This window comes from Macaca nemestrina, chromosome 11, assembly GCF_043159975.1.
Source record: "Macaca nemestrina isolate mMacNem1 chromosome 11, mMacNem.hap1, whole genome shotgun sequence".
Lineage (NCBI taxonomy): Eukaryota > Metazoa > Chordata > Mammalia > Primates > Cercopithecidae > Macaca > Macaca nemestrina.
Window position 1 is genome coordinate 22,437,139 of NC_092135.1, and position 12,622 is coordinate 22,449,760.

At 38.9% G+C, this 12,622-nt stretch overlaps 1 protein-coding gene across 2 annotated transcripts in view; it reads left to right on the plus strand.

Annotated features, from left to right (window-relative positions):
• The window catches only part of LOC105492585 (thrombospondin type 1 domain containing 7B), a 900,526-nt gene that overhangs the window by 455,079 nt on the left and 432,825 nt on the right, over positions 1 to 12,622 (plus strand). For both annotated transcript variants that reach the window (XM_071072671.1, XM_071072672.1), the window contains exons 8-10: positions 167 to 358; positions 2,041 to 2,275; positions 11,310 to 11,425. In XM_071072671.1, the coding sequence (XP_070928772.1) occupies positions 167 to 358; positions 2,041 to 2,275; positions 11,310 to 11,425 (543 nt within the window). The remainder of the gene's footprint in view (positions 1 to 166; positions 359 to 2,040; positions 2,276 to 11,309; positions 11,426 to 12,622) is intronic.

A 12,622-nucleotide genomic window follows, 5' to 3' on the forward strand; every position in this document is an offset into this window, starting at 1 on the left:
TTTAAGGAGGGGCTCTCTTCTCCAAACTTCAACAGATATTTCTGGATTCATTTTTTTTTGTGGTAGTTTAAACTGAAGTAATAGATAAAGCAGTGAGCCTAACTGTTCCTTGGACTGGCCTTGATTGTGCATTAATCACCAACTGTCTTGATCTTGTTGATTGTAGGGGAAGAGGTATCAGGGAGTCTTTGCCCAGTACCACCTCCTCCTGAGAGGAAGGCTTGTGAAATTCCCTGCCGAATGGACTGTGTGGTGAGCGAGTGGACGGAGTGGTCATCCTGTTCCCAGTCCTGTTCAAATAAAAACTCAGATGGGAAACAGACCAGGTCAAGAACTATCCTGGCACTGGCTGGGGAAGGTGAGTAACAGAAAATGTTTTCACTCTGGATGCATTAGCTCAATTATTATCATTTTTCCTCATTGGTGATAGAGAAGTTTATATGGAGGAAATAGTCACACATAGATGATATCTCTATTCCCTGAATCCAAGTTAACCGTTTCATTTCCCTCTATGCTTTTTGCTTTGATCCTCTAGTTTAGCTATGCTGGGTTCACCCATTTACATGAATTGCTTTACCACATACCTGTGTGTGGACCATGGCAATCAGATGGATGTTATTTTTCAATACCCTTCTTAGACAAGAAGGCAGAGTTTGGTTGACACACATCCAAACTGAAGATAGCTTGTGCAGTTGGGAACATAATTAGACTATGCTTAGTAAAAAGAGCTTCAAATTAATAATCAGGAGACATGGCTTCTCAACTGGGAACTGCCACCAACATCTGCAAACTACCTGATCCGTGCATGCTGGTATCTTGTTCTGTCATGCCAGCATTCTGCAGGAGGGGGGCACAGCATGAAGACTGTGAAAATGGCTTTGATGAAGCTAAAAAGTGCTATGAGAATATAAGCAGGTGACATCAGAACAAATTACAGGAGCAGCTGTTCCAGTAATTTACGGTGATGGTCTCTATCTCCAGCACACGTCATTTCTTTCATGCCCTCCCTTGGCTTTTTCTGCCCATGGCTCAGTTAGAACAGCAGGACAGCATGGCCACTGGCTGTGAGAAACTACTTTTTAAGTAAGTTTCTGTTCTTTGATCCTGAGAAATGGGGCCAGGGTCAAGATAAATGAAGATTTTCGTATTCTTAAAGTGAAGTTGGTTTCTGCTCTTTTCTTTTATATTTCTGGAAGGGGTGAATGGGAAAAAAAATCAAGAATAACAAAACCAAGGTCACAAATCTTGGGCATTTGGCCCACCATAAACCATTAAAGTGTGGAAGAGTAGGAAAAGATCAATGCTTTAGATAAATACCACTTTTTATATGGAAATAAAAATGTTGTGAAAAGGGCAATAATGAAATTGGATTGTCTGACTCATCCAAGAATCTATGGATGCATGTATGTCTGGTCTTCCTGCCAGGGGATAGCACATTGTCAGGTATTATTTCAGAGTTTAAGGAGGGCTCTCTTCTCCAAACTGTAACAGATATTTCTGGATTTCTCAAATTGCAGTGAAATGCACTGCTTGATAGAGGATAGGTGTCTTAAAATGGTTCTCTTAGAAAAATAACGCCTTTCATAGGAAAGGAAGACCATGCTGCATAAGGGGTATGTGTGTGTGTGTGTGTGTGTTTTGTGTGTGTGTTCAAGATAATATCACTTCGAAGTCATAGACTATTCTAACTAATACATGAAGCATAAAAAATATTTTTTGAAAAGTAGATTTCTTTGGAGTTTTATCTCAGAGATACATGCTGCAATGGTGGGCAATAGAGTCAATTAATTTTAAAATCTAATTGATGTGGACTGCCGCTTGTTATTTAGTGAAAAGGAACGCACAATATTATCCTCAGTTGTTGCTCAGGACAAAAATCCCTGTTCTTAGATTGGAAAGAACAGCACAATGGCTCACGTCTTTGGAAGGCTATGTCAGCAAAGCTATTTCTCTAGACCATAAAAACAGCAGAAATAACAAAAACAAGAACAGCAACAACAGCAACAACTATGTCTTATCTTTTGTTCTTATTTTTGGCAGGCGGAAAGCCATGTCCCCCTAGTCAGGCTCTCCAAGAGCATCGTTTGTGTAACGACCATTCCTGTATGCAACTTTACTGGGAGACATCACCTTGGGGCCCTTGTTCTGAGGACACATTGGTAACTGCCCTTAATGCAACCATTGGCTGGAATGGAGAAGCCACGTGTGGTGTAGGCATTCAGACTCGGAGGGTCTTCTGTGTCAAGAGTCATGTGGGACAAGTGATGACCAAAAGGTATTATTAGCCTGTTACTGAAAATGCATTTGATTATTTCATGTTGAGTATTTTTAGTTGAAAGCGTTTATCAAAATATAGATATTTCTGGGTCTCTGATAGAGTAAGAGTGTTTGTTGTTGCTGTTTGACTGTTAAAGATTAAAACATGTGCCTCAAACAAGGATAAACACAGCTATGGTATGTATCGTTGGTACATTTATAATATGTATTAATATATCAGTACATGGATAAAAATGAATAGTGTCCACAAACATTGAATGTGTTTGAATAATCAAACACATTTTCTAGAGCTGACCTCAGTATTTTTTACTCTTCTCAAATCACATAAAGATGAGGTCAACATAAAGCTAGGTTCTGTGCTTTGCATTAAAGGGTTGTGTCTTACTCTTCTTTAGACTCCAGAGATCTTTCCTGCATTAAATAGATACATCCATACTACAGCCATTCTAATTAGACTAAACGAATCCATGCCCTCCGATGGCTTACAATCTCATGCATGTTATACTATCTGTACATGGAGATATAAAATGTTTTAAAGACAGTAGGAAAATATGGGCTTGGAAACTAGGATATAGATGTCAAAAAAGATCAAGAACAACTGCAAATGATGGGAGGAAAAAATGTAATTGACTGAAGAACTGGCTGTGGGAGTTTTATCACTAGATCAAATGAGGAGATGTATATTTTCCTAAAGTTCCTGTGGGAAGGCTGATAAAGAAGAAAACAGAAGGGCCCTATGCATTATAGAGAGACTTGTGACTAGTCTATCTGGAGAGATTCCTAGTGGCCATATTCGGAGACCGTACTCCAGGCACAGGGTGTGGGACACTAGGATGAGCTGCTGCCAGCTTTGGTCTAGCGTCATAAGCTAGGCAACACAGAGTGCCTCCCCAGGGATTTTCAAGCTGGTAGAAGGAAACTTATTTTTTTCTGTTCATGATACTCTAAGCATATGAGCTGAGAGTTGCCATAGACAAGGTCAGGTCTTGTGGAAAAAGTAAAAGGAGAGATTCATTCTGATGCTCAGGAAGAAACAGATACGCAGTTGGAACAAATCCTGGCAGCACTGAACCATGGTCCTGTCCCTACTGACTACACCCTGCCCTCCATGGCAAAATATGAAAATACATTCAGTGTCCTGCCTAGTTCAATTTAATTTGTGTTTCTCTTATGAGCAATGGAAACACTGAATAATTTCGTCCGGGGAACCACGGTGAAGGGCTCTGGGCTTGATCCACACTGTCATGGAAGCCACTTTGGCCATGTGTAAGGAAAGTCACGCAAGCTCCGTTATGGGAAATGAACTGCTTATGGTGGATAGAGTGCAGACTGGCCAGACACTGCCCAGAGCTTGTGTTAGAGCATCTGATGAGCGGATGGTTTTGCAAATACACATGGAGTCATGTATTTGCAAGTCACACTCTGACATGAAGGGAAGCATAGACTGGAACGTCTCACCTTTCTCTTCTCCTAAATGTGGCTCCCAGAGTTCTAGGATTGGATGTTCTTTCTTGTGCCAACCCCAGTCTAGCACAGCATCTGGCAGGTAGTTAGTATAAACATTTCTGGAATTTATGAATGAACTAAACCTATGTGTAGAGGAGTGATAGGTTTGCCAAGGATTGGATATGAAGATCAAGGGAAGCTGATGTTTATCTTTTGCTTCAAGAAAAACATTTAATCTCCCATGATAAATTTTGTTAAAGAGGACTGTCATGAAAAGTAGTGAACATGTCGTACATATGACCTGCTCTTTTTAGCTCATAAATACTGTTTTTGCTCCAGAACCTAATTCTACATTGCTAGCAGTGATTTTGGAAATGTCAACTTGTATCACTTGTATTTTTCAACTTGCCTAGTAGCCATAGCACCACATGGATTGATTGGACCAATGAATCAATGGAAGTTATAGACAAATATGGACAATAATATTCAGTATCACCTGCTTCAGGTGATAACCTAAGTCATGAGGTTATGGTAAAGTTCTGTAAGCTTTATAAAGGTGTTATGCAGACATGAGAACTCCTTTTATCTGAGAAGAATTGAAGCCTAGAAAATGTTTATTTTTATGACCTAAATTTTCAACTGCTTAAGAAAAGATGCACGGAAGATTAAAATAAATGTAAAAATAAAAATAAGCATGGCTTAGATGTAGGAGTAACCCTACATAAAATGCAGCAAACTATTATTCTTTATAGTGATGAAAAATTTTAGCATGTCTGAAGCCCAATCTCCCTTCCACAAAGCTTTTCATCTTTGAACCACCATGACAGGAAAATTCACTGGACATGAATGTAACTTGTTTGTTTTTTAGCAAAGAGGTGTTAGAATTGAGACTAATACCTATTCCATGAATTATCATCATATTTTAAAGGGCTATTCGGACAGAAAAAGTTGAGTTATATGTTCAAATCAGCGTCTATTTCTTCTTGCATCATCATTATTACTTTAAATAACAGTTTTATGAAGGTTTCTGAGCACGTCAGCTTACTCAAATGTTAAAGATGATTAAGAAAAAAATCACAGGAACAGAAGTGTGTAGTTTAAAACATAATTCATAAGCTAATATGCATTTGTTATAAAATGTACATAAGTGAGACTGAAATATTATTATTACAGTAAATCATCTCCAGTTTTGCTGTGGTTTACCAGCACAGAAAAATCAAGTATACAGATGTTTTCCCTAACATACACATACAAATATAAAGACATTGCTAATTACTGTCTGTACTGTTAATGAGGCTGGAGACTTAACAACCTAGTTTTAATTCTTACTGTATGTCTCCAAATAATCCTGTTAAACATGAGCATCCTGAATTGACTTTAGTGAAATTAATTAAAATTCTTGAGGTTAATGAGATTAATTGAGCTAAGAAAATAATACCTAGTGTCCGGTGAAACACCAGGGAGGTTATCAGCAATTTAAAGTATCCTTTGCTATGCCTCCAGAAATATACTTTTGTTCTTTTTCACATGAAAGTCATTGCAGTGGGAAAAGATCCCCTGTCATATGTGAAATCTTTGGGATGGGGATAGAGAAATGGAAAGGAAGAAGAAAATACCCTGGACAAAAGTAGCCTTCAGAAAAGAGAAGGAAGCATGACTCCATGGAACATGTGGATCAAAATAATGTTATATCTAAGCCCACTGCACTGAGAGGCATAGAGTTTCTCGCAAGTTCTTGTCTCCCTGGGTTAGTGTTTTGGTTTCCATGTAATTGTACAGGTGAGACTGTTACCATTGTACGAGTAATAGAACTGATCTTATCAGAAAATGAGAGCTACCTGGGCACAACTGAATCAGAGTGAGAGCTTGTTGGGATCTTCCTGAAGTTGTGTTTGGTTTTGTTTTACTATTCAATGCTTTTCTTTCCCCAGTGGCAGTGTACAAAAAAGAATGATAATAAAGATTGAAAACACATGACTCAAAGCCTTTCAAAGTTCCTGATAAGGTGCTTTCTGCCTTTAATGTGAAAACAACTGGCATTTTGTGAGATATAGCAATAAATTGCTCCATTTAAACATTTAATGTTTAAAAGCTTGGCAGGTTTCCCCATCTAGCTGAGTGAGATGAATACATCAGTTCCTGGGTCAGATGACTAATCCTGGAGGCATAGCTAAAAAACAGCAGGTCTTTGTAGCTCAATGTGATGTATTTCAGCACAGTGCTTATAAGAAGCTGAAGCTGGCCAGGCGCGGTGGCTCACACTTGTAATCCCAGCACTTTGGGAGGCCGAGGCAGGTGGATCACCTGAGGTCAGGAGCCTGAGACCAGCCTGGCCGACATGGTGAAACCCCATCTCTACTAAAAATACAAAAATTAGCTGGGTGTGGTGGCACATGCCTGTAATCCCAGCTACCTGGGAGGCTGAGGCAGGAGAATCGCTTGAACTTGGGAGGTGGAGCTTGCAGTGAGCTGATATGGCACGCCATTGCACTCCAGCCTGGGCAACAAGAGAGAAACTCTGTCTTAAAAATAAATAAATAAATAAAACTGAAGCCTACAATGAGGCCAAGAGACAAGAGTTATAGAACATTCCAGTGCAAGTGCAGGAAAATATATTCATCGAAATGGAATTCATTCCCTTTTATGGAGAGCATTGCTAATCCAAAATCAGAGTATTACATGAAAACGGGAAGTTAAATTTTGACAAAAGGCAAGGGGCCATATATGCTTACTAACTAAAAAGTGAATCCGTCTGTTTCTCTGGGTTTCAAGGCTTCAGTTTTGTTGAGGAAATAGCTGGAGAAATAAGCCTAATATTCCCCAGGGATTTATTTGTCTTCAGGCTTCAATAGCACAGAATACTATTCAATCATTCACTTACTGTTACTAAACATTTACACTGAGCTAAATATGGGATAATATGGGATTTTTAAGACATGATATAAAATGTAATTCTACCATCAAGGCACTCAAAATTAGTGTATGTACAGCATGTGCATGTATGTACACACACAGCATCAGCAGCCCAAAAGTTATCAAAAGTCTTTTCTCTGTCAGTGACAATACAGTGATACAGAAAACCAACTTTACTGTTTTAAGAAATTGGGGTGCACCTAGGTTGCTAATAGCCAAAGACTATTTTTGAGTACTATGAGAAAATTTATGGAAATTGGAAATGTGACGATGCATGAAAGGATAGACAACGTATAGATATATAGGAAGAGAAAGTTGAATCCCTGAGGAAAAGGTAAACCTCATTGGCAGGGGAAGTGACAAAAAGACAATTTCAGTTGCAAGAAAATATTTGGCCCTTATCAAACCAAAAATAACTTTCATTTCCAGGAAAGCCCACAGTTCATGTCTTCTGTAGTAGCACTGTAACCTAAGCTTGACCTTTGCTCTTGAGGGAATGATACTCTTTCTTTTGGACTTGAGAGAGAAAGGGCCATATCACGGAGAGTTCAAGTATTACTCAGTGAGTGTTTATGGTGAGTGACGCCAATAAAGGATCAATAAAATGGACAATATCAGTTCCCTAAAAGAAATTAACTCCTACTCCTAATTGAAGCGGGTAAAGTTCCTGAGATAATTAGCAAGTCTCTATAGAAAGTTTGAAGTGTTGCACCACAAAAATTTCCAGGCTGTTTTATGAATGTTTGAGGGTTGGGTGGGTCCATGTGGGAACCCTTGTGATTCCTGGGCACAGGAAGTCGGCATTGCTCAAGTTGTGTTTTCATTCCCAGCTATCTACCAGGAGAGGTTGAAGAGGAGTTAGAATAAATGGCAGTTCAATTCATTTTTAGAAGACCTTAAAAAATTAATAAGAGACTTAGGAATGATTTTAGTGTTTTCTTATCTTGACTAAAGTATGATATAAATTTTCCTTACCAGAGTAGCTTGTTTAAATAACACTATATCCTGATAATGACAGTCATCTTTCTTTCTCTTGTTATGCTCATTGAATCAATCTATTTGATGGATGACTTGTGTGTGTATGTATGTCTTAAAGATAGTTAATAATAATGCCACTAATAAGAATGAATTTATGAGCCTTTTTTTCTGAGTATATATCTTTTAATTTTAGTTAATTTTTATCAAAGTATTACATGTTTTATTGTGTAAGTAAAATAATAGAGGGACTGATGGTGGAAAGCAGTAGGTTCTTAACCACCTCCTCCTCTACTTCGTATCCTACCTCCTTAACACAATCACTTTTTAAAAAAATAATTATAGATCCACAGCGACTTGCAAAAATTGTACAGAGAGATCCTATGTACCCTTCACTCAGCTTCCCCCAGCTATAACATCTTACATAACCATAGTACATTATCAAAGCCAGAAAATGTATTTATATAGCACCACCACTTTTTAACAGTTGCTGAATTTTTTTTCTGTCTCTCTCTGAATTTTGATCGGGAAAACAGACACATAGTTCACCAATTGTAACTATAAAAAGGTGAACAGTTGGAAGCCTTATGCCACCCCGGCTCTCATTCACCCACTTCCCTCCTCCTTCCCTGTCACCAACAACCACTTTATTCATTCCTCATCTACCTCCCCTATATCTTTATGTGGATACAAGCAAATTCAAGTGTATATCTCTGGCCCTTCTCCCTTTCTGGTGTTTACCTCCTAACTCTAAATTATATATTTTTCAGCTCTGCATTTATCAATTTAAAATTGTCATTCCGTGGTTTGCTCCCATGAAAGTAATCAACTTCAGCTCATTTTCACTAGTTCCTCTCCTGACTCCTCCCAGAATGTTGGCATTCTGTTGGTTGATTACATTAGTACTTTTGATCAAGTTCCTTAGAACCTTTGTCAATGTCAGTTTGGGCTGCTATAAAAAAAAAATACCATAGACTGGGAGGCTGAAACAATAAACACGTTTATTTCTGACAGTTTTGGAGGCTGAAAGTCCGAGACCAGTGTCACCTCATGGTTGAATTCCAGGGAAAGCCCTCTTCCTGGTTTGCAGGTGGCCACTTGCTTGTACCTTCACATGGTGGAGAACACAGAGAGGAAGCCAGCTTGGTGTCTCTTTTTATAAGGGACACTAATGCCATTCATGAGAGCTCTAACCTCATGATCTAATTATCTCCCAAAGGCTTCACCACCTGATGTTTTTACTTTGGGGGTTAGGTTTCAACATACAGATTTTGGGAGGGACACAAACATTTTGTTCATAATGATTTTGTTTCTTATTTCATTTCTGTTTAGATCAACTCTCTGAACACCTGCTTTGTTGGAGGAGGACATCCAGTGTTCATCCTCTCTCCTCTTTCTAGCTGTCATCCTGTACTCTCTGTGACCAGAATGATGTTTTGGAACATGTTATCCCAAAACAAAATTTATTCTTCTGTGTTTTGCCTATGCATTGTTTCTAAAATGTTAACACTATGAAAATGCTTTCAGATTTATAATTATGTAAGTTGGTGAGGTCTGATGTCAGTCAGATTCCTCTCCCTTCTTAGATGACCCATTTTTCTTCCTTGTTGCCCTTATGACCCATTTTTCTTCCTTTTTGCCCTAACAGTTATTAGTTTCTGTTCTGCCCTCCCTCCCTACCTCCCTCCCTGCTTCTATCACTCTCTCTCTTTCTTTTATAGAGATAGGGTCTTTATTGGCCAGGCTCTGGAGTGGAGGGGTGTGATCATAGTTCACTGCAGCCTTGAACTCTCCTGGGCTTCAGTGATCCTCTGGTCTCAGCCTCCAAAGTAGCTAGGACTACAGGCATGTATCCCCATGCTCGGCTAATATTTTTTATATTTTTTGTAGACACAGGGTCTGGCTCTGTTGCCCAGGCTAGTGTTTAACTTCTGGCCTCAAGCAATACTCCTGCCTCAGCCTCCCAAAGCATTGGGATTACTAGTTTCTCCTCTTAACGCTTTCTTTGTGTTTGAAATTTGGACAGTCCCTGTATTTGCATGTTGGTCATTTTGTATACACTTCCTGGGTTTTTCACTCTGAATTATCCCTTTTTCAATTCTGTAGTAGTTTAGTCCATTATTTTCTCATCAATTTTCTCTTTTCCATTTTCCTGTGTTCTCTCTTACTGGAAGTCTATCTGTTTAAACTTGCCAGACTGGTGTTTATTCAATCATAATTTTTTCAGGTGCTTTGTCTCCATGAAGCTTTGGGTCCATTACTTATCATTTCAACACCTCAGCTTATGATATGATAATGAAGATTATAATGCTTGTCCTTGCTGTTAAGAGTAACTGAAAGAATGTAGGCAGACTACTTAACTCGGCACTGGCTATCTGATACAGAGCTCACACTATTAAACTTTATACACACTGCATCTCTGTTCTTTATATGAAACTTATGGGAAACAATTTAAAAACCAAATGTATAGTGTAAAGTGCTTTCCTGTTTTTCTTCTTGGTGTAACACTGTTGTAGAATATAATACATGTGATTTTTAGCCATCTCTACTGTAAAAACAAGCAAGCAAACCAACAAAAACTTGCTTGCTATTTGCTGAGACTTTAGTTTTCCAAATAATTATGAATCCATTAACTATTTATATTACTTTCTTCCCAAGTCTGAGAATTAAATTAATTATCAGCAAAATAATAAAATCAAGATCTTTTTTCTTGTTAATGCTGGCTAGTGTATTTGTTATTAACAGGTTGTCATATTTTGCTTCTTCCAACTTTTCAGTCTATGTGTTCTGTGGAAATACCTGTTAATTGGCTGAGTGTGGTGGCTCACGCCTGTAATCCCAGCACTTTGGGAGGCTGAGGAGGGCAGATCACAAGGTTGAGAGATCGAGATCATCCTGGTTAACATGGTGAAACTCTCTACTAAAAATACAAAAATTAGCCAAGCGTGGTGGCGCGCCTGTAATCCCAACTACTTAGGAGGCTGAGGCACGAGAGTCACTTGAACTTGGAAGGTGGAGGTTGCAGTGAGTCGAGATTGTGCCGCTGTACTCTAGCCTGAGGGACAGAGTGAGACTCCATCTCGAAAGAAAGAAAGAGAGAGAGAGAGAGAGAGAGAAGAAAAGAAAGGAAAGAAAGGGAAAGAAATACCTGTTAATCATTTAAGTAGTCTAGAATTCTGTTAACGATCAAAGTTTCCTAGTATTTTTTAGTGACCATCAAAGATTTTTGTTTCCCGATATATTTTTATATTTCTTTTATAATCCTTTTTTTGTAGAATATTGCTAATTTGATATATCACCCTGAATAAAACGTATAAAACAATATTTCAATTTTTTCCTTCTGAAAAAGATAAAATTAGTTGATGCTGATGGTGAGACACTTTCTCAGCACTCGTCTTTCATTGGTTTCAGAGGTTATTTTTAAACTCGTGTAGTGAAGAGTTATTTTGGTCTCTAGGTCAAGAGAGCTGAGGTCTGCTTCAGGCTCTGCCTCCAGCTTTGGCAAGTAGCTCCACCTTGCCGAAGTGCTCTTTGGCAAGAGCGCTTGGGCAAGTAGCTCCACCTTCAGGCATCTTTCTTCCCTCATCTGTTAAAGGAACGTCAGGGCCTTAATATTTTCAGTTCTAAAATTCTGTAGTTCTGTGTTCAACCACTTAGTCTCTCAAAGAGGCATTGACACGGTCTCTTCACATTGACAGATGTCCAGATTCTACTCGACCTGAAACCGTGCGCCCCTGTTTTCTCCCATGCAAAAAAGACTGTATTGTGACTGCTTTCAGTGAGTGGACACCCTGTCCAAGGATGTGCCAAGCAGGTAGGTGGATGCTGCGTTCTTAGTCCTTTCTTCCCTAACCTGATTATTTCTCCACAGCTAAGAAAGTGAGAGGTTGTGGAATGCAAGCACCTTTTTTTTTTTCTCTCTCATTTGCCTGTTATCCTGGAAACAAGTTTGGTAAAGTTTGTAAATGAAATCTTGTATTTCCAGATCTATCAGAGCCTGGAAGAGAAAACATATTCTGTTATTTTATGTCATAATTCCACCTGTATGTATTGCAGAATTATTCATCTTCTGCTAACCCCATTGTGGCATTTTGAACAGTCATTCCCATGTGATTCCTTATAAAGCATCATCACTATCACAGTTTCTATGTGGCTCTTGTGTGTCTGGACCCCAGTTCCAGGTATCCTCATTAGAATATAGGGCTTGAATACAGTGCTTACATCACTGATAAATATGGGTACATGAGTACAAGAGCAGACATATTATGAAGTGTTCAACAAGTACAGAAATTGGCAATATATGATTTATATTTCTTTATTCTTAATGGTGATACTTTATACATCTGGGTATATTTGAAGGGGTTTAATCCAGGATACTTAATAGTGAAGTCCTAGATGAACACATAGGAGTATATGCTAAAGTGACCCCCTCTCTTAGAACAGATCTTTTCCCCAAAGCTTATTGCAGCTCCCTGATGGGCTAGTTCATGTGAAGATATAATTAATCCTTATCCCAAAACTCCATTTTGGCCTAAGATCTAGAGTTAATAACTTGGTCCCTCTCTCCTAGTCTCAGACACTAGCCTTGGTCCTTTGGATCTTACCATTGCACGGTTACAAAAGGCAAATCCAAGAAAAAGAAAGACAGAAAGAATATTACCTCTAATGCCCGGAGTTCAGTGAGTCTCATCCACTGGTCCCTGGGCTTCTCTGGGCAGCCATGTCCTCTCAAGCAGGTCATGGCTCTCTTGCTGCACCAGCTTCCTGGAAGAAGAAAGAAGAAAGTATGCAGTTCTGCAGAGAGAACCTGTCAGAGGTTTACTTTCCTTGGATAATTCCAGCTGTGTGCATCTAAGATCCTTCACATGTTCTTTGACTCACATATCTATGGCAGCACTTCATGAGAGTGACATGAAAATAAGGCCAATATTGACATAGATCTGATGGTCTTTCAAACACCTCTCAGTGATTGAAAACGGAGCTGAGGCACCTGTTGAAAATTATCATCTTT